The 22,325-nt window shown below is 40.4% G+C and overlaps 1 protein-coding gene across 7 annotated transcripts in view; it reads left to right on the top strand.

The window, feature by feature from the left end:
• ZNF654 (zinc finger protein 654) overlaps window positions 1-22,325 on the top strand; it is a 123,965-nt gene that overhangs the window by 56,770 nt on the left and 44,870 nt on the right. For 4 of the 7 annotated variants that reach the window (XM_059688054.1, XM_059688053.1, XM_059688052.1 and 1 more), the window contains one exon: window positions 2,711-2,792. The exons of the other annotated variants lie outside the window; for them this stretch is intronic. In XM_059688054.1, the coding sequence (XP_059544037.1) occupies window positions 2,711-2,792 (82 nt within the window). Of the gene's footprint in view, window positions 1-2,710; window positions 2,793-22,325 lie in introns of those variants that run through there. 7 annotated transcript variants of the gene reach the window in all.

Here is a 22,325-nt window from a genome sequence, read left to right as displayed (position 1 = left end):
CCTAGTTTCCTACTGGTTGTTGGACTTTTTAAAAAAATTACGTGTATATGCTTTTTAATTAAGGAAATCAGCAAAATTCTTTCTCGGTGTATCATTTTGCTTTTGACTGCTTTTACACTTTTTGGTCTGGTGACATTTAAAATTTTTAAGTAGTCAAATTTATAAAAATATCAGTTAATATTTTTGTAGCATATAGTTGCTATGCTATATTTTGAACAGTCTTTGTATTTATTGTGTAATGCTTAAGTGTCATAATTTTTAAAACAAGACAGTCTCATAGTTATGTTTGCATTTTAAAATTTTGATCTTTATTAGTGATTAATTTTGATAAAAGGCAAACAGTGTTTATAAAACTACAACTTCGTGTATCTTTTACATGACTTAGTATTTAAACATTTTGTTTTTTTGCCTGATCTCCTTCTGGTCCAGGGATTGGGAAAAGCAGGCCCTGGTGCACATCTTGGTCCTTTCCAAAGGCACCCAACCACAGCAGAGAGAGCCACAAGCTTTGGATTGTTGATAGCTCCAAACAGTCACAAACAGCATCTGACATTGTCTTGCATAAGAGATGGGGACTCATAGCAGACCTACTTAATACAGAGACATAAATCCAAACAGGCAGCCAAAAAACAAGCCTGAAATGAAAGATCAAGAGAATTCTCCAGAAAAAGAGATAAATGAAGTGGAAAAGAGATATAGCAGACATAGAGTTTAGAATAATGATGGCAAAAATGCTCAACAGTATGAGAAAAGATATAGTATCTATGAAGAATGACATAGCAATAATAAAGAAAGTGGAAAAAAATACAGAGCAGATTAGGAGAAGCCGAGGATCAGATCAGTGAATTTATTAGATGATGGTAGAAAGTCACTCAACCAGAAAACAAAAACAAAAAAACAACAACAATTGAAAAAACAGGACAGCTTAAGGGAGTTATGAAACAATATGAAATGTAAAAATATTTACATAATAGGTGTGCCATAAGGGGAAGAAAGTGAACAAGGAATGGAGAACATGTTGAAGAAATAATGGCCAAAAACTTTCCTAATGGGGTGAAGGAAAAAGTCACACAAGTTCAGGTGGCACAGAGAGTCCCAAGCAAGAAGAACGCAAACAAGCCCATGCCCAGACACATCATAATTAAAGTGCCAAAAATTAAAGACAAAGAGAGAATCTTAAAGGCAGCAAGAGAAAAGCAATTTGTTACCTACAAAAGAGCTTCCATAATGCTATCATCAGATTTCTCATCAGAAATTCTACAGGCCAGAAGGGAATGGCATGAAGTATTCAAGGTAATGAAAAGCAAGAACCTGAAATCAAGATTACTGTATCCAGCAACGCTATCATTCAGAATAGATGTTGAAAAAATAGCTTCCCAACAAAAAAAAGGCTAAAGGAGTTTATCATCACCAGACCAGCACTGTAATAAATGCCAAAGTAAATGCTGTAAGGAGAAGAATAGAGACAGAAGGAAACAGGCATACAGAATTAAAATGGCAAATAAGTACCTATTATTAATAACTGTAAATGTAAATGGATTACATGCTCTAATCAAAAGACAAGGGTAGCTGAATGCATACAAAAACATGACCCAATTATATGCTGTCTATAAGAGACCCACCTCAGAACAAAAGACTCACACAGAATGAGAATGAAAGGTTGGAAAAAAAAATTTCCATGTAAATCGAAAAGAAAAAAAGCTGGGGTAGCAATACTCATATCTGACAAAATAGACTTCAAAATGAAGGCCGTGACAAAATTTAAAAATTTTGTGGGAGTGCCCAGCTGGCATGGCTCAGTGGTTGAGTTTTGACCTATGAACTTGGAGGTCACGGTTTGATTCCAGTTCAGTGCACATGCCAGGGTTGTGGGCTTGGTACCCAGTAGGAGCCACGCAGGAGGCAGCTGATCAATGATTCTCTCTTACCATTGATGTTTCTATCTCTCCCTCTCCCTTCCTTTCTGAAATCAATAAAAATATATTTTAAAAAATTTTGTGGGATTTGTCATTTAGGATTGCAAAGTAATATATAATGATTTTATAGTTTTCTATGTTCATGATTAGGAAATAAATAATATTTCTTCCTGTATGAGCTAATGAATTATTAAAGGCACATAAACTAATAACAATATTTTCCAAATAATTTATTTGAAAATAAGGATTTTGGACAGTAGGATAATGATAATTAAGAGAAGCCTGGAGTTTGAGTGTCCATATGTCATTAATTAGATACATAATTGGTGATATTGCTGTAACATAAATGTTGGTTGAGAGATTCATGGTGACTCGCTAATATGTTTTTGTTTCTATCTATCCCTTACATTCTTCTGAAAAAAAATTAACTTGAATTTTTTCTGCTTCCCATTGTACTACGAGTATGTGCCCATTTTAGATAATCTTCACGTGTATTGCTACATTTTACCACCTGGTATCCTGTTGCATTTTTTTTGCAGTGTGAACACTAGTAGGCATGTGTTCATTCTGTAATTCCAGAATTTAAGTGTATTCCTTTGTATTTTCTTGAAGATACTTCTATGAAAATTTTACTGAAAAAATAAAATGAATCCTAAATTATCTATATAATGTTTCAAAGCCAACTATTTTAAAACTAGATATCTGATTACATAGCTGTTATCTATTGAGATATTTTTAAATTGGGGCAAAAGTCAAAGAAGCAATGAAAGTTATCATTCATTTATTTTTCCTAGGAGTTTCTTTGAGTTGCTGCTTTTCTTTGGAAGAGATGAGTTTTATGAAGAGCCCTTAAAGGATATTCTTGGATCATTCCAGGTAAAACAATTTAATATTTTACATTTTGTCTATATATAAAACAAGCCTTTATTCTCAACCTAAAAGTAGTATATTGGTTACTTATTGCTTATAAGTTTTTAAATTTACTCAGGTGGCAGTGCTTAAGATCCTGTTATACTGGTGGGGATAAAGTTTCTAAAAATGATTTTTAGCTGTATTTGTAAGCAGTCCGTAGATAGGATTCCAATTCTACATTTGCTATACCAGAGCCTATTACCACCACCCTGTAGATTCTTTTTTTAAAAAAATATATTTTATTGATTTTTTACAGAGAGGAAGGGAGAGAGCTAGAGAGTTAGAAACATTGATGAGAGAGAAACATCAATCAGCTGCCTCTTGCACACCCCCCACTGGGGATGTGCCCGCAACCAAGGTACATGCCCTTGACCAGAATCGAACCAGTCCGCAGACTGATGCTCCATCCACTGAGCCAAACCGGTTAGGACCACCCTGTAGATTCTTAAGCACATCCTGGACACATACTCATTTTTTATTGCTGCAGGCTTTGGTTTCAAAGCTCCATGAAGATCTGCCCGGAGCTAGACTCAGGCTGTGTGTCTCATGCCACGTTTCCCCTTGTCTATACCCTGATTTTCTCATCTATTTTCTCAATAGTCTCCCCAAGATAGGAGGCAGATTTTTTTTGCATTCTCTATGAGAGAAGAGAGTAAAATAATACACAGGAACATTCCTGTAGATGGCAAGAACATATGATCTTTTTACCATTTAGGAAGAAGTAACCTAGTACTGTGGCTCACTAATGTGTCCTTAGCACTTCTCTGGGGTGGAATAAAGGAAGATGTGCTTTGAGCTCCCCCTAGGGGTAAAGTGTTCAGACAAAGTATCTTACATTTATTCCTGTGGTGTTAACCGCAAAGGCTGATGGTCAACCATTAGTATTCCTGTCCACCTTTAGGAAGGAGATCCACAGAGTAACAGAAGAATCATGCGATACTGTATTTCACCTAGAATTTTTATTTCATATTTATTGAAAGCAAGGTTTTAGATTGAATAGATTTTTATTATCAATTACTCTGGTATATACACAAAACATGAAAATTATAAGCAAACTTAATTGGCTAAGGCATATCTAAAACATCTTCACATTCATAATCTGAGTCTAGATATGCTTTTTCACTCAGTCATTGATGTCTGTTTTTCTGTACCATTTTGTCTTCAGTGACGTGAAAAGTGTTGATAATGTAGCATTTCCTAAAATAATAAAAGAACTAAAGTCATTGGTACTTGGCTTTAAAAAGTTTAAGCTGGCTTTATGGTCCTGTTTAGCCAATTTTTGACTCCTGCTTCAGAGGTGTTGTTAACTTGGATTAATTACCCTAAACACATCCCACATCTTTGATTCCCAAGACTTAATAAAGTACTCTGCCAGTCTCAGATTTTATTTTGAGTCACCAATATACCCTTTTGCAAGTGTCCATGATGTCTTTGAATGTCCATTCAATCAGAATGACAACTATATGACAACCATTACCAGGTTGACAATGGATTCTAAGATATCATTGAATATACAACATTCTGATTTTAGAGTTGTACAAATATGAAGAAATGCATGTTACAATCAGTGAAATTAGGAACATTACATTGAACATTTTACTTTATCCATTTTTATATTCAGCAAAAGGTAAAAATACCTGTTGTTATGGAGCTTACATTTTAATTAGAGCCTATATTCAAGTATTTAAAACATTGATTTTCCATTTAGTTTTTCCTTTGACACTTGTGTTCTTGGCAATCCATTCTTAAACTTTTACTCAGCAAATATTTATTGAGTTCTCTCTATGTGCTAGGTACGAAGCTCTGGGACAAACAGTAGTAAGCAAAAACAGAAATACCTTGTTATTGTGGAGTTTAATTCTAGTGTGGAAACAGAATGACAATAAACCAAATTGTAAATTAAGAGTATTTTAAATGACTTAGCAAAAAATGATGAAGACCAGGGAGATAGGGAATGCTGGCATAGTGGTACTGGGGAGGAAATTTTAGTTTTAAATGGATCATCAAGGAATTCCTCATGGAGATGTGGTCTGTGTATTGACAATGGAAACCAATGAAGTGTCCATGGAGTAGATGACTTGTTTTAGATGTATGAAATCATAACATTTTGAAGGGATATAGTCTTTTTTTTTTTTTTTCTTGTGTGCGGGGTTTCCATTATATAGTTATTTCCTCAAGGGAGGGTTTATAGATTTTGTATCTCCTACTCAAATTCTAAAGCCCACCACCCTTTCTCCTTTTTGTTGCTTTTTACAATTTCTCTGCCATTTCTGTAACTGTGTTGCTGTGGCCTCTTCCCCTTTTCTTCAGCCTTTTTAACTCCTGCCTCCTAGGAGAGACTTCATTCACCTTTTGTTCCCATATTAGCTTTACCTAGATAATCGTCATCCATTTTCTGAACTCAGCTGTTGCTGCTGGTGCTTCCCAGGCCTGTGCCCTTAGAGCCCCAGGAAGGCCCACATGCAGTACATCCCCTTAAAACTGGGGTGTGTAATGTCTGGCTTGTGGGCCATAGAAGGCCGGAGAAATCAATTGTTCTGGCCCTGCCCAGGCACTAGGGGTGAGTTAATTGTTTGACCAAATATAGGCTAATTTTTAAGTTGCTAATTGTGTATAGCCTGCAAATGACGTTATAAATATCCAAATGGCCCTTGGCAGAAAAAGATTCTCCACCCCTGCTGTAAAATCTTGCATTTATTAAGCTTTGTGGATTCTCCAAAGTTTTTGACTGACTTTTGATAATCCAATAGCCATCTGAGTGTCATCTTTGGAAATTAAAAAAAAATTTATACTGCTAGTGTAAACTATTTCCCCAAGTGGTTTCCTTCTGGCCATCTTTCATACAGATTCATACCAGCTTAAGATCATGCTCTTTTTCCTCTACCATGTACTTGGGGGTCTTGTTAAAATGCAGGTTTATGACTCAGTAGTTCTGGGGTGGGGCCTGTGACTCTGCATTTTTAACAAGCTCAGAGGTAATACCTATAGTGCTGGTACCTGGATCACACTGAGTGTGCAGTGGACTAATATTCTTTTAGTTAATTATTCCTTCTGTATCCACCCTCCACACCCTGTCCCCATATTCCAACTATAAGTATACTAGCTTTGCTACTCATGCTGTCATCGTGGGTAGTTTCTGTGTCTGTTTCTTCATTTGTGAAATGAGGACAGTACTGTACTTGCTGCATAGGATCATCAGCTTGGCATCATTCTTAGCAAAACATCTGACTTAAGGTTTAAGGCAGGCCTGATAGCCTGTCTGGTGAAGGGTGTGGCCTTTGATGTCATACTACCTGGACTTACCTGTTTTCACAATAAAACCAAAACCTAGCCCTTAATTATAAGCTTATTCTGTTCGTCCATTGATTTCTTTTTTAAAAATAAACAATTCATAAGTTATTTTTATTTATTTATTTGTTAATCTTCACATGAGGATATTTTTTCATTGATTTTTAGGGAAAGTGGAAGAGAGAGGGAAAGACAGAGAGAAACATAGATGTAAGAGAAACACATTGATTGGTTGCTTCCTGCCCAAGCCCTTACCAGGGCCCAGGCTGGGGAAGAGCCTACAACCAAGGTATATGCCCTAGACTGGAATTGAACCCGGGACCATTTGGTCCACAGGCCAATGCTCTATCCACTGAGCCAAACCGGCTAGGGCCCTCCATTGATTTCTGATCTAAAACCTGAGATGTTCAAGTAGAAATTTTTAAGTCTTATCCACTGACTCTAATTTTCCTCTGGCTTATTCCCAGAAGAAACTTCAATCTTAGAGCCAGATGTTCCACTCACTGGCTTCTAACAGTTTGCATTTTTATCCCTTGGTTTCCAATAACTTATTATTTTTTTTACCTCAACACAAGATGATGACACATTTCTAATATGATGTACTTACCTCACTATTATTATATTTAATCTGTTCATTGGTGAATTTTTTTAATTAAATCTTTATTGTTCAGATTATTACATTTGTTCCTCTTTTTCCCCCCCATAACTCCCCTCCTCCCAGTTCCCACCCCACCCTCAGCCCTCACTCCCCACCCACTGTCCTCATCCATAGGTGCACGATTTTGGTCCAGTCTCTTCCCGCATCCCCCGCACCTCTTCCCCCCCCCCCAAGAATAGTCAGTCCATTCCCTTTCTATGTCCCTGATTCTATTATAATCACCAGTTCATTCTGTTCATCAGATTATTTATTCACTTTATTTTTAGATTCACTTATTGATAGATGTGTATTTGTTGTTCATAATTTGTATCTTTACCTTTTTCTTCTTCTTCCTCCTCTTCTTAAAGGATACCTTTCAGCATTTCATATAATACTGGTTTGGTGGTGATGAACTCCTTTAGCTTTTCCTTATCTGTGAAGCTCTTTATCTGACCTTCAATTCTGAATGATAGCTTTGCTGGATAATGTAATCTTGGTTGTAGGTTGTTGGTATTCATCACTTTGAATATTTCTTGCCACTCCCTTCTGGCCTGCAAAGTTTCTGTTGAGAAATCAGCTGACAGTCGTATGGGTGTTCCCTTGTAGATAACTGAGTTTCTTTCTCTTGCTGCTTTTAAGATTCTCTCTTTGTCTTTTGCTCTTGGCATTTTAATTATGATGTGTCTTGGTGTGGTCCTCTTTGGATTCCTTTTGTTTGGGGTTCTCTGCACTTCCTGGACTTGGAAGTCTATTTCTTTCACCAGGTGGGGGAAGTTTTCTGTCATTATTTCTTCAAATAGGTTTTCAATATCTTGCTCTCTCTCCTCTTCTGGCACCCCTATAATTTGGATGTTGGTACGCTTGAAGCTGTCCCAGAGGCTCCTTACACTATCTTCATATGTTCGGATTCTTTTTTCATTTTGCTTTTCCGGTTGGGTGTTTTTTGCTTCTTCACATTTCAAATCTTTGACTTGATTCTTGCGCTCCTCTGGTCTGCTGTTGGGAGTCTGTATAATATTTTTTATTTCAGTCAGTGTATGCTTAATTTCTAGTTGGTTCTTTATCACAACCTTGAGGGTCTCACTAGATTTCTTGAGGATCTCACTACATTTATCGGCGGTTTCTAGAAAGTTCTTGAAAAACCTTAAAAGTGTGGTTTTGAACTCTATATCCAGTAGTTTGCTTTCCTCCATTTCTGTCATTTGTGACCTGTTTCTTTGTCTCGGCATTTTTTATGCTTCGCTGTGTCGATAGAGTGGCTTTCTGTGCTAAGTGTCTTATAGGGCCCGATAGCTCACCCTCCCCAATTACCTGAGGTAGACACTCTTGGTGCACCCCCTTGTGGGCTTTGTGCTCAGTCTTGTTGTAGTTAAGCCTTGACTGTTGTAGGTAACACTGGGAAGATTTGACCTCCAGGCCAATTGGCTGTGAGAATCAGCTGTGTCTACAGTGGGAGAACTTCTGTGCTGAAGACACCCTTATGGGGCAAGACTTGCTTCAGTGGGGCTTTGGTGCTCACTGAGTCTGCCCCCTGAGAGCGTCCCTTATGGATCTGCGGTGTTATAGTTATAATTGGATGGTCCCACCCTGACCACTGGGTACACTGGCTCTTGGATTTAAGGAGGTCCTAATCTAGCCTCTGCCTGAGGCTACCCTGCAGATGCCAGCTGTAAAGCAATGCAAGTTGCCCTGGGGCCTTGGGCAGCTGCAGTTTGGTAAGTAATTTTCAGATTACAAAGGGCCGGGCCTTTCATAAGCAAAAGCCTCCGTGCACGGCTTGGGTGGGGTGGAGTCCCAGGGGATCAACTGGGCGGGCAGAGCGAGCAGTATGGCTGCTCTCAGTCCTGTCCTCAGAGGCCCCGGCAATCGCTGCGTGTGCCTCCAAGAGAAAGCTGCCCTAGAGTTCCGACCGATGCCAGACAGTCCCGTTTCTCCCATATGAGTCTGGGTCCCCAGAGACTTGCCCAGAACTGGAACTCAGAGCCTGAGACTCCCTCCCAATTGAAAAAGACAATTGTCACCTCAGCTGCCAGCCCTCTCCGCATGCACCTCCGCACCTTTGTATTTTACTTCCGCACCGCACCTCCTCTGAGTCTCGGTATGCTTTTCTCTTTTCTTCTAGTTGTAGAATTTCCCCTCAGCCAGCCTTCCTGTGGTTCTGGGTGATGTTCGTTCCGTCTTTTAGTTGTATTTTTGAAGTGGTTGTGCGAGGCAGCAATCTCCGGTGTTTACCTATGCCGCCATCTTGGTTTCCCCCTGGTGAATTTTCCATAGGCTTGTGATTGAATTCATACAGTAGGCCTCCAGACACCATTAGTTTAATGACATTTTCTAGATTCCCAGTGAAATTACAAAAATAATATAAAATAAGGAAAAAATTCCTTATGAAAGATAGGAAGGACGAAGACCTGTATCAAGAACTTGGACAAACCAGATTGAGAGTTGGGCCAAACAATATTTGATTAACTGAATGCAATTAAATAGGGGAATTTGAGAGAGAGAGAGAAAGAGAAGTGGGATCTCCCAGTGCTATCTAGTAATGCCCTCCTCTCCTCACACCCACACATCAGTGTATAATAAGAGGGGCTGGAGGAAATAGTAAATGGAAGGGCATTTGGTGTGTGGTCAGTGTCATTTTTGTTGGTGCTTTTAAAAAAAAAGTTTTTAGTTTGTTAATTCTCCCATGAAAAATCTCCACAGTCACCACAGATAAAGTCACTGAAGAATCTACTCTTTCTGTTGTCCAGTCTCCAACTCCCTTTTTTTCAGCACCAACATTGACCTTTATAGTCCCCTTGATTTTTCTCATTCTGTTCTTGTGTTCCTTTTGCTGTTGTCTTGAGGTCTTCTTCTTGTCATACTGGTCATGTCTTGCAAGTCTGTGTTTGAGTTCATTTTTCTTTGCATAATCCAAGGAATCAAATCATGCCAAAGCCAGTAAATGGTCTTGCCACCACTAAAATGGGTTCTGAATGCAGATACAAAGATGACACCTGGTATGGTCTTACACATTTTGGCCAGTTTTTCACGAATTTTCTGTCTTAGGTTGCCTGCTTAGGTGAAGGATGTCAGTGATCATTTGTTCCCACTGAAATAGTCTGTTGGTCATGAACTTCCTTATCCAGATAGTTACGGTGTTGTTCATGATGGAGGCTAATATTCAAGCAGCCAGAAAGGAAAAGAGTTGTTGGTGCTTCTTGAAAGTTTAGCAGGTGTGCACCAGAGCCCACAGAACAGGAATTGTGATATGACTGTTATAGCTACATTAAAAATGGGATGTATGACTCTGCATGAGAGCATTCCTTCCATCAAGAGAATGAAGATATATCCCAAACCAAATGTAGCCTGTCCCAATACCCAGAGGTGAGAGAATCTTAAAAAGGTATGGTTGTCTCCCATGTAGTTGCCTCTTTACTGCCTCATAGGCCATAGATCTACCAAATGAAAACTTCTCCTTCTCTTTTGCTTTGGGCTCAGGATTCCACAGAGAGACTTATTTACCCATTAGTAAAACAGCTCTCAGTTCTAGATATTCTAGATAAAGATGAATAAAGAGAATGTCATTTACCATCAATTACATAGTAACATAAGACAGTTATAAAATAATCAGTTATGAGCATTATTTACAATAGCCAAGATCTAAAAATGGCCCAAATGCCCATCAGTAGATAACTGAATGAAAAAGCTATGGTACATTTTTACAATGGAATACTATGCAGTTTTAAAAAAAAGAGGATCTTAACTTGTGTAATATCGTGAATGGACCTGGAGATTATTATGCTAAGTGAATATAGCTAGTCAGAGAAAGACAAATACCATATGATCTCACTTACATGTGGAATCTAATGAACTGATGAACAAAATAGAAACCAAGGCATGGATATATGAAACAGACTGACAGCTGTCAGAGGGAGCAAGGTACAGGGGACTGGATGAAAGAAGATGAAGGGATTAGTCAGTGAACATATATGTATGCATAGATAATAGACACAGATAACAGTGTGGTGATGGCCAAAGAGGGAATTGGGGGTTGGGTGGAGGCAGGAAAAGGAGGGGGTGATGGGGACATTTGTAATAGTGTCAACAATAAAAATAAAGAAAAAATATGAATTAAAAAATTCAGTTATTTTCTTGCTGGGGTTGAGTTCAGGGTATCTTCCATGAAACTAGAAATGAAATTTTAAAGAAGGGAAAACCCCAGAGAATGTGTGAAAGTAAATATTGCATAGAGATGAAACTACTAAATTAAAAGTGTAGTAAAGGCTATCAACAGCAGATTAGCTCCAGAAAAAAACAAATCAATGAAGGAAATGATATCTAGAAATTAATTTTCAATTCAAAGTTATGTGTAGTCATATCTGGTATAATCTTCAATTTTCAGGATGAAGGGAAGTTCCTACAAATGCAGGACTCATGTAGAATAAACACAATTCCCACAAAAAGAAAAATATTATCAGGCTGGCAATGACTTTCCATTATAATAAATGCCAGCCTAAATAGATACCTTCTAAAGAGTTTTTCAAGAGAAAAAATAATATTGTTTACTACAGTTGCCCAAGCCCTATAGTTTATGAGAGAGGGCAATAGAAATAAATAGTCCAAATACTTGGAAAACAAACCATCTACATGTCGTTTACCAGGAAAACAAAGAATTATGACCGCTGATTTAGAAATGATCAAAACAAAGAATTTACAAAGAAAGTTGTTAAAAAAAATAAAAGAAATAGGATTGACCAGAGGAACCAAGTTAAAATTAGTGGATTATTATTAATATGGCTATTATGAAAATTCTATCAATGTCAGAAATGTTTCTGGAAAAAATACATTTTAAATAAAAGCACATACATAATAATCTAGAACTAAAATCTCAGATTATAGTATCGATGGGGATAGGAAGATAGAGGAGAATTAAGTATATTATTGGGTATCTAAACTGAAGTAACCACACAGGGTAGGGTCATTCACTATGTGGATGGTGATTACAGGGGGAAGAGTGGGATATAGAAAGAAGGTAGTTCTACTTTATTTATTTATTTTTTTTTAATTAAATCTTTATTGTTCAGATTATTACATTTGTTCCCTTTTTTTCCCCCCCATAACTCCCCTCCTCCCAGTTCCCGCCCCACCCTCCGCCCTCACTCCCCACCCACTGTCCTCATCCATAGGTGCACGATTATTGTCCAGTCTCTTCCCACATCTCCCACACCCCTTTCCCCACCAAGAATAGTCAGTCCATTCCCTTTCTATGTCCCTGATTCTATTATAATCAACAGTTCATTCTTTTCATCAGATTATTTATTCACTTGATTCTTAGATTCACTTGTTGATAGATGCATATTTGTTGTTCATAATTTGTATCTTTACCTTTTTCTTCCTCTTCCTCTTCTTAAAGGATACCTTTCAGCATTTCATATAATCCTGGTTTGGTGGTGATGAACTCCTTTAGCTTTTCCTTATCTGTGAAGCTCTTTATCTGACCTTCAATTCTGAATGATAGCTTTGCTGGATAAAGTAATCTTGGTTGTAGGTTGTTGGTATTCATCACTTTGAATATTTCTTGCCACTCCCTTCTGGCCTGCAAAGTTTCTGTTGAGAAATCAGCTGACACTCGTATGGGTATTCCCTTGTAGGTAACTGAGTTTCTTTCTCTTGCTGTTTTTAAGATTCTCTCTTTATCTTTTGCTCTTGGCATTTTAATTATGATGTGTCTTGGTGTGGTCCTCTTTGGATTCCTTTTGTTTGGGGTTCTCCGCGCTTCTTGGACCTGTAAGTCCATTTCTTTCACCAGGTGGGGGAAGTTTTCTGTCATTATTTCTTCAAATAGGTTTTCAATATCTTGCTCTCTCTCATCTTCTGGCACCCCTATAATTCTGATGTTGGTACGCTTGAAGCTGTCCCAGAGGCTCCTTACACTATCCTCGCATTTTTGGATTCTTTTTTCATTTTGCTTTTCCGGTTGGATGTTTTTTGCTTCCTCGCATTTCAAATCATTGACTTGATTCTTGCGCTCCTCTGGTCTGCTGTCGGGCGTCTGTATAATATTCGTTATTTCAGTCCGTGTGTGCTTAATTTCTAGTTGGTTCCCCAATATAAGATCGAGGGTCTTATTAGTTTTCGTGTAGATCTCATTAAGTTTATCGGCAGCTTCTAAACAGTTCTTGAGAGACCTTAAAAGTGTGGTTCTGAACTCTATTTCTTCCATTGACAATTTTGTCCTGTTTCTTTGTCTCCGCATTTTGTTATGCTTCCTTGGTGCACCCCCTAGTGGTCTTTGTTCGCAGTCTTATAGATAAATCTTGATTGTTGTAGCTAATTCCAGGGAGGGTTTGACCTCCAGGCCAAGTGGCTATGAGAATCAGCTGTGTCAGCAGTGAGAGAACTTCTGTCCTCTAGGGAGGTGCTAATCTAGCCTTTGCCTGAGGCTATCCGGCAAATGCCTCTGTGCAGGGCGTGGGCAGGGCCGGTCGCACAGGATCAACAGGGTGGGCCAGAGAGAGCAGTTATGGCGGCTCTCAGTCCTGTCCCCAGGGGCTCTGCCTCTCTGAGTCCCAGCACCCGCTGCAAAGCTCGGAGAGAAAGCTGCACTCGCTCTGACCGAAGCCAGACAGTCCCGCTTCTCCCGTTTGAGTCTGGGTCCCTAAAGACTCGCCCGGATCTGGAGCTCAGAGTCTGCGACTCCCTCCTGATTGAAAACGCCAACCGCGCCCTCCGCCGCCAGCCCGCTCCCCGCACTCCGCACCTCAGAATTTGACTTCAGCACTGCGCCTCCTCTGAGTGTCCGTATGCGTTTCTCTTTCCTCCTAGTTGTAGGACTTCCACTCAGCCAGCGTTCCTGTGGTTCTGGGTGATGTCCGTTCCGTGTTTTAGTTTCACTTTTGAAGTAGTTGTTCAAAGCAGCAAACTCCGGCGTTAACCTATGCCGCCATCTTGGTTCTCCCACGGTAGTTCTACTTTAGACACAGAGTTTTAAATATCTTTGGAACATCCAAGTACTAATGCCCAATTATGGTTGGACACATGGATTTATATTTGTACCTTTCTAGTTTTTATTTTTGAAACAAAAATATATACATATTACTTTTATAAATGAAGAGAAAAATTGGTGTTATAAAGTGTTTTTTGTTGTTGTTTTTTCAATTTAGAAAAATAAAAGAGACTTTGGAGTAGTCTGCGAAATGCCAACCAGTAATTTAGATGCCTTACTTCTACCTCAGAGAAGACTATCTCTATCCTTTGAGGACAATATATAAGTCAGAAAAATCTTTTCTGTTCAGACTAGAAATAGGTCTTAGTTAAACTTTGTTTCTTGCAACTCCACCCAGTTTTTTTTTTTTTAATCTGCTTGTCCTTTAGGTGAGTGGGGAAAAGGTGGGAGGTAAGGAGTATAAACTTCCAAGCAGGAGGACTGTCTTATTGCAATTGTACCATAAGAGCATAAAATAATCAAAAGTAGAAGAACCAGCCCTGACCGTTTTGGCTCAGTGGATAGAGCATCGGCCTGCAAACTCAAGGGTCCCAGGTTTGATTCCGGTCAAGGGCATATACCTTGGTTGCGGGCACATCCCCAGTCAGGGGGTGTGCAGGAGGCAGCTGATCGATGTTTCTCTCTCATTGATGTTTCTGACTCTCTATCCCTCTCCCTTCCTCTCTGTAAAAAATCAATAATATATATATATATATATATATATATATATATATATATATATAAAGTAAAAGAACCAGCCTCAAGAGAGGAGGTTAAATAAATTCCTTCATTGTTAGTTATCATGTTAATTGTTAACTGTTAACTATACTGTACCCACCTAAGTAAAAGAAGTATGTGTCTCTCATCTTACTTTTTATCCAATCCCAGAGTTTCCCTGCTTTGCCTTCTCCTGCTTCTCTAATCTATCACTAATGGATTTCATTGCCGGGGTCGAACCCCAGCAGGTCCAGGGGTCCCCAAAGGTGTGGACGGAGTCGGCGAAGATGGAAGGACACGGAGACAGTGTTCAGTTGATCAGCAGCCTAGCCAGGATCTCTAGCCAGGATCTCCAGCCAAGTTCTGGTCTGGATCTCCAGAGAGGTTCTGCTTCGGATCTCCAGCGAGGTTCTGTAGCCATGTTCCCTCGCTAGGTTCTCCAGCCAGGTTCTGTCCAGGCTCTCCAGTCAGGTTCAGTGTCCAGGTTCCAGTTAGGTTCTCCTGCCAATCTCTGTAGTCAGGTTCAGTCCAGGATCCCTTGCCATGTTCTCCCGCTAGGCTCTGTCTCTAGGCTCCGAGGCCAGTCCCTCTCCAGGATCCTCCGGCATGCTCTCTCCAGCGAAGTTCTTCTGTCCCTAGAGACCGTTCTGTGTAGGTTCTGTGCCTAGGCTCTGTCTCTCTTGGTCCTGTCTTCCAAGCCCTGTGTCTTGCTGTCTTGTTACATCTGTATTTATACCAGTTCATTTTAATCCTGTCAATCTCTATTACAAAGGTTAGGGCGTTTCTTATCTCCATTCCAGGGAGTAAAGATTATGTAGCTTAAGCATGATTGTTTGTAGTTAAATTGATTAACTACCCGCCTGGCACTTAGTTAAAAGGTTTTATTCCCTCCCTAACTTCAGGGGAAAATCCCTACCTGGGGAAACAACCTTTCTCGGGGAGGTGACCTTGGTTAAAACACAGCGCCAAGAAGGTGAGCAAACATATTAAGAACAGTATTCCATATATGCCAGGCCCTTGAAACAGCAAGGATGGACCGGCTCCCGGCATTTCATGTAACCCACTTCTCTTCCTTTGATGTAATGTATAAAACAAGGTGAAAAATTATCATTCTCTGGAGCATTATCCCAATACATTGAGATTGTGCTTCCCGGCAACTGTCTTCAGTTTGGCTCAAATGAACTCACAAAAATACTTAAAAAGAGAGAGAGAGAGAGAGAGAGAGAGAGAGAGAGAGAGAGAGGAGGTAAAATAAATTATTCCCACCCTGTTCCACTGGAATGTTGACCTCACCTTATAAAGTTAGAGTGTATATTTCCTGGCATTATAAATCAGCACATCTCTTAGATTTTTTTTTTTTTTTAGCCAATATGAAGTTTAGAATTATTGACTTTCTACTAAAACCTTCTGAGGACCATGTTCTTAGATTTCTTGGAATAAGTTGCCCAAAGACTTAATTTGGTGAAGTTCTAATCGTGGTATTCAAAAATACCTTTGCAGTTGTGGCTTTTAAAGAATACAACCATAATAGCAAGACATTTTGTGAGTATCAGTTTCAAAATTGTGTTCCCACATGTTCTTTTCTAATAGAAGTTCTGTATTATGTCTGTTCAACAACATTTTGCCTGCATATTACTTCTCTCCCTTAAATTTTTCCATTGTTAATCAAAACACTAATCGCACTATATTCAATCTGTGGTTTGATAGTCTTTCCAATAGCACTGTTAGATCTGGTGGGTAGAGACTGACTCATCATTATGTCTCCAACACTTTGTAGTTTTACTTGAGGGGAGATTAAAAATGGCGGTGGAATAAGTGGATGCTACACACACAGGTTCCCAGGGTCAAAATGAATTATTCAACTAAAAAATCAACTGAAGACTAGCTGGAGAAAACCCTGATAACCAAAGATGGAAAGTGAAGACCACATAGAGACTGGTAGGAAGGGTGGAGGCACGAAAGGGCTGGCCAGGTTCCCGCAGACAGCAGCTAAATATCTGGAGACAAAAAACCAATGCCCAAATGAAAGAGAATTCTCCAGAAGAAGAGATAAATGAAATGGAAATAAGAAATTTATCTGATATAGACTTCAAAATAATGATGGCAATGATGCTGACAGCATGAGAAAACATGTAGCAACTATGAAAACAGTCATAAAGAATGACACAGCACAAATAAAGAATATATTGGAAGGAATACATAGCAGATTAGGGGAAGCTGAGGATCAGATCAGCATATTGGAAGATGGTAGAAAAAATCAACCAGCGAACAAAAAAGAAAAAACAATTAAAAAACGAGGACAGCTTAAGGGAGCTGAGGGACAACATGAAACAATAATATTCGCATAATTGTGCCAAAAGAGGCAGAAGGTGATCAAGGGATAGAGAACATATATGAAGAAATAATGACAAACTTCTGTAATCTGGTGAAGGAAAAAGTCACACAAGTTTAGGAGGCACAGAGAGTCCCAAACAAAAAGAACTTAAACAGAACCATGCACAGACACATAATTAAAGTGCCAAAAATTGAAGACAAAGAGAGAATCTTAAAGGTAGCACGAGAAAAGCAAAGTGTTACCTACAAAGGAGCTCCCAAGGCTGTCTTCTGATTTATTATCAGAGATTCTACAGGCCAGAAGGGAATGGCATAAAGTACTTAAGGTAATGAAAAGCAAGGATCTGAATCCAAGATTGCTATATCCGGCAAAGCTATCATTCAAAATAGATGGTGAAACAAAGAGTCTCCCAAACAAAAATAGTCTAAAAGAGTTCATCACCACCAAGCTACTAATATAAGAAAAAGTAAATGGACTCCTGTAATAACAAAAGGAGAGAAAAACTTAGGCATATAGAATTAAATGGCAATGAATAATTACCTATCCTATATAATAATTGAGGGATATGCTAATTAGCCTGGATGCCTTAGCAGTCATGACCAGCACAGACCTGAGGTGCATGTAATAGTCACAACCGGGTCAGGTATGGCCTGGGAGCAGCCCCCGATGGAAGTGGCCCCCGGCGGGGGCACGCAGGGGCCCGTGGCACCGCCTAGCCCGGAGACCGCCTGGCCAGGGGTCGTGAACAGGCTCTCGGCATCCCTGTCCTGTGCTGAGGTGGAGCGGCCCCCAGTGGAAGCCACCCCAGTGGAGGCCGCCCAGCTGAGTCACTGGAAACTTTGGTTAAATTCAATAGTTAAGAGGAGAAACCAAGATGGTGGCATAGGTAAACACTGGAGATTGCTGCCTCACACAACCACTTCAAAAATACAACTAAAAGATGGAACGGACATCACCCAGAACCACAGGAAGGCTGGCTGAGGGGAAATTCTACAACTAGAAGGAAAGAGAAAAGCATACCGAGACTCAGAGGAGGTGCAGCGCGGAAAATACAAAGGTGCGGAGGTGCGTGCGGAGTGGGCTGGCGGCTGAGGGCGCGGTTGTCTGTTTCAATCCGGAGGGAGTCTCAGGCTCTGAGTTCCAGTTCTGGGCGAGTCTCTGGGGACCCAGACTCATACGGGAGAAACGGGACTGTCTGGCATCGGTTGGAACTCAAGGGCAGCTTTCTCTCTGAGGTTTGCAGCAGTTGCTGGGATTCTGAGAGGCAGAGCCTCTGGGGACAGGACTGAGAGCAGCCATAACTGCTCGCTCCACACACCCTGTTGATCCCCTGGGACCCGCCCTGCCCAAGCCTTGCACAGAGGCATTTGTGGGATAGCCTTAGGCAAAGGCTAGATTAGCACCTCCCTAGAGGACAGAAGTTCTCCCACTGCAGACACAGCTGATTCTCACAGCCAGTTGGCCTGGAGGTCAAATCCCCCCTAGTATTACAACAGTCAAGGCTTACCTACAACAAGACTGCGCACAAAGACCACTAGGGGGTGCACCAAGAAAGCATAAAAAATGCGGAGACAAAGAAACAGGACACAACTGACAGAAATGGAGGATATAGAGTTCAAAACCACACTTTTAAGGTCTCTCAAGAACTGTCTAGAAGCCGCCGATAAACTTAGTAAGGCCCTCGAAAAGACTGATGAGACCGCTGATAAATACAGTGAGATCCTCAAGAAATCCAATGAGACCCTCGATGTTGTGATAAAGAACCAACTAGAAATTAAGCATACACTGACTGAAATAAAGAATATTATACAGACTCCCAACAGCAGACCTGAGGAGTGCAAGAATCAAGTCAAAGATTTGAAATGCGAAGAAGCAAAAAACACCCAACCAGAAAAGCAAAATGAAAAAAGAATCCAAAAATACGAAGATAGTGTAAGGAGCCTCTGGGACAGCTTAAGCATACCAACATCAGAATTATAGGGGTGCCAGAAGATGAGAGAGAGCAAGATATTGAAAACCTATTTGAAGAAATCATGACAGAAAACTTCCCCCACCTGGTGAAAGAAATAGACTTACAGGTCCAGGAAGCACAGAGAACCCCAAACAAAAGGAATCCAAAGAGGACCACACCAAGACACATCATAATTAAAATGCCAAGAGCAAAAGACAAAGAGAGAATCTTAAAAGCAGCAAGAGAAAGAAACTCAGTTACCTACAAGGGAATACCCATACGACTGTCAGCTGATTTCTCAACAGAGACTTTGCAGGCCAGAAGGGAGTGGCAAGAAATATTCAAAGTGATGAATACCAAGAACCTACAACCAAGATTACATTATCCAGCAAAGCTATCATTCAGAATTGAAGGTCAGATAAAGAGCTTCACAGATAAGGAAAAGCTAAAGGAGTTCATCACCACCAAACCAGGATTATATGAAATGCTGAAAGGTATCCTTTAAGAAGAGGAAGAAGAAGAAAAAGGTAAAGATACAAATTATGAACAACAAATACGCATCTATCCACAAGTGAATCTAAGAATCAAGTGAATAAATAATCTGATGAACAGAATGAACTGGTGATTATAATAGAATCAGGGACATAGAAAGGGAATGGACTGACTATTCTTGGGGGGGGGGAAGAGGTGCGGGGGATGCGGGAAGAGACTGGACCAAAATCGTGCACCTATGGATGAGGACAGTGGGTGGGGAGTGAGGGCTGAGGGTGGGGTGGGAACTGGGAGGAGGGGAGTTATGGGGGGGAAAAAGAGGAACAAATGTAATAATCTGAACAATAAAGATTTAATTAAAAAAAATTCAACAGTTAAAATCACAGTGCTCTGTGAGAGCTGACATCCTCAAACACTCAGGACCCTCAGTCGTACAAATTAATAAGAAACAATTGCATAATGCTTTAACCTAATTGTACACACTTTAATATTGTTTAAAAATTATTCTATATCCTTCAAGTAAATTCAGCAGCTGACTGAGGAAACATGGTGCTGAGAAGCATGTGGCCCCAGCTCTGCTATCTTGAGTTTGTGGTTTCCAAGGAAACAGGCAGAAGGGATGAGAAACCAACCCTCTGCAAACAGCCTATCTAAGTGGTGGCAAGCAGCGGCTTGGTTTAAATCGAGCCTTTCCGGCAGTGAATGACCCCAACCCTCCTTGGATCAGGCAGGTTCCTGTGGAGTGCAATCTCCACGCAATACAACGGAGGCCCCAGTTTCTCCCTGGTGATCTCATGCGCATTAGCTAGGGGCAGCCGGAAAGGAAGGGAAAAGGCATCACGTGGGGCAGCTCTGGTGAGCAAGCAGAAGGAAACCATGTCTGACAGACACTCCCCTGCCACCTCCTTCAACGTGTAAGAAGAATCAATTAAACCAATACAAACACCCCTCCGCCACCCGGGAGAGATCCAGGACAGAGGGACATCCTGCCCAGGCATTGCGTTCCTGCTTCCCATCCCCTTTATCCAAATGGACAGGTTAAGGAGTTAGGGGAGGAGGAGGAGGAGGAGCCTTGCAGAAAGGGGATTCCCTGGAACCGAACACCTGCCCTCCCTCTGGACCTGAACTCTTGGAGCGCAGGGCCTGACCCTGCCCCCAGCATATTTACATATCCCAGACCCTCTAGTACTTCTAGGCACTGGGCATTCCCACGTCTTCCCTTCCTCTCAGCCACTGACCCTCACTGTCTCCTACCACTGAAGCACTCTGCCCTCCTCAACTTTCAGTCTTTATAGCCTAAATGCATGGTGGGCTTTTCCATAGATTTTATTTAATAAGAACCCAGAAGTCGCTTAGCAACTGAGCTGCTCAGACTTCATTAGGGACAACAAATAACACACCTTACTTGGCTTTGATAGCAAAGCAATCTTATTCTTCTATTTTTTAAATAGACTTTTATTTATTTCAGAGAGGAAGGGAAGAGAGAGATAGAGATATCAATGATGAGAGAGAATCATTGATCGGCTGCCTCCTGCACGTGCCCTACTGGGTATTGAGCCCGCAACCCAGGCATGTGGCCTTGACCAGAATTGAACCTGGGACCCTTCAGTCCTCAGGCTGATGCTCTAGCCACTGAGCCAAACCAGTTAAGGCAAGCAATCCTATTCTTAAAGACTTGATTTTTGTCAAAAACAAGTGGATTTGAATCATATCAAACCAATATACATTTTTCAATAAAATGTCTCTTCATTTCTACTAATGCAATTCTACCTTAAAGCTTATGTGATATAATCAATACTAATAAAAGGGTAATATGCTAATTAGAACAGAGGTCTTCCGGACATCCATCTGGATGTCCTTCTGCACGAAGCCATGGTGGCCGGGGCTGAGGCAGTGGCAGTTAGGGGCAGTCAGGCCGACAGGCAGGTGAGCAGTTAGGAGCCAGTGGTCCCGGATTGCGAGAGGCTTTGGCCCAATTCCTGGCAGTCAAACATCCTGCAAGGGGTCCTGATTTGGAGAGGGTGCAGGCCGGGCTGAGGCACACCCCCCCCCCACCGTGCACAAATTTTGTGCAGTGGGCCTCTAGTCAATAATAAACTTATATGTAAATGGATTAAATGCTCTAGTCGATGGCTTTTTTTATACACCAATAATGAACTCTCAGAAAGAGAAACTTAACAAACAATCCTATTTTCCACTGCAACAACAAAATTAAGATACTTAGGAATAAACTTAAACAAGGAGTCAAAAGCCTTGTACTTTGAAAACTTCAGGATGTTGAAAAAAGAGATAGAGGAAGATATAAACAAGTGGAAGAATACACTGTGTTCATGGATTGGTAATATCAACAGTACATTTCTCAGACCTAGAACAAAATCCCCAAAAATTTATATGGAACCAAAAAAGACCCCAATACCAGGTGTACCAGTTAATACTGTGGATTTTGTAATTAAAGAAAACACGATAACTTCAAGAGATACATCAAAAGTGCTTTATTCAAAGTAATGTCCATCACTAGCTACACATTTTCCCCATCTTTCAGGTAATTTGTGGATACCGTCCAATAGAACATTTCTTGTTTTGAGGCAAACTATTTAGAGACCCAATTTTCCACTTTGTACGTTTTGAAGTGCTGCTTAGAAAGTGCGTGTGCCATCGATCGGAACAAGTGGTAACCTGAAGGAACAAGGTCTGGTGAATACGGCAGGTGAATACTTCTCAGGCAAGATCTTTTAACATGTATTTAACTGGTTTTGAAGTGTATGATACTGGGTTATCAGGAAGCAAAATTACTTTGTCGTGTCTTCTGGCCCATTCTTGTCGTTTTACAATCAAAGCGTGGTTCAAATAGATTATTTGTTGTTGGTAACAACCAGTATTAATGGTTTCACCTGATTTTAGAAGCTCATAATACACCATACCTTCCTGATCCCACCAAACTCAGAGCATTGTCTTCTTTCTGAAGCATTTGGCCTTGCAGTCGATGTTGATGGTTGACCTGGATCAACCCATGATTTTGTGCATTTGGGATTCTCAAAATAATTCACTTTTCATCACCAGTCACAATTCGATGCAAAAGAGACTTTCTTTCATGCCATTGAAGCAAAATTTTA

The sequence above is a fragment of the Myotis daubentonii genome, chromosome 3 (genome assembly GCF_963259705.1).
Source record: "Myotis daubentonii chromosome 3, mMyoDau2.1, whole genome shotgun sequence".
Taxonomy (NCBI): Eukaryota; Metazoa; Chordata; class Mammalia; order Chiroptera; family Vespertilionidae; genus Myotis; species Myotis daubentonii.
This window is presented reverse-complemented; position numbering and strand designations above follow the sequence as displayed.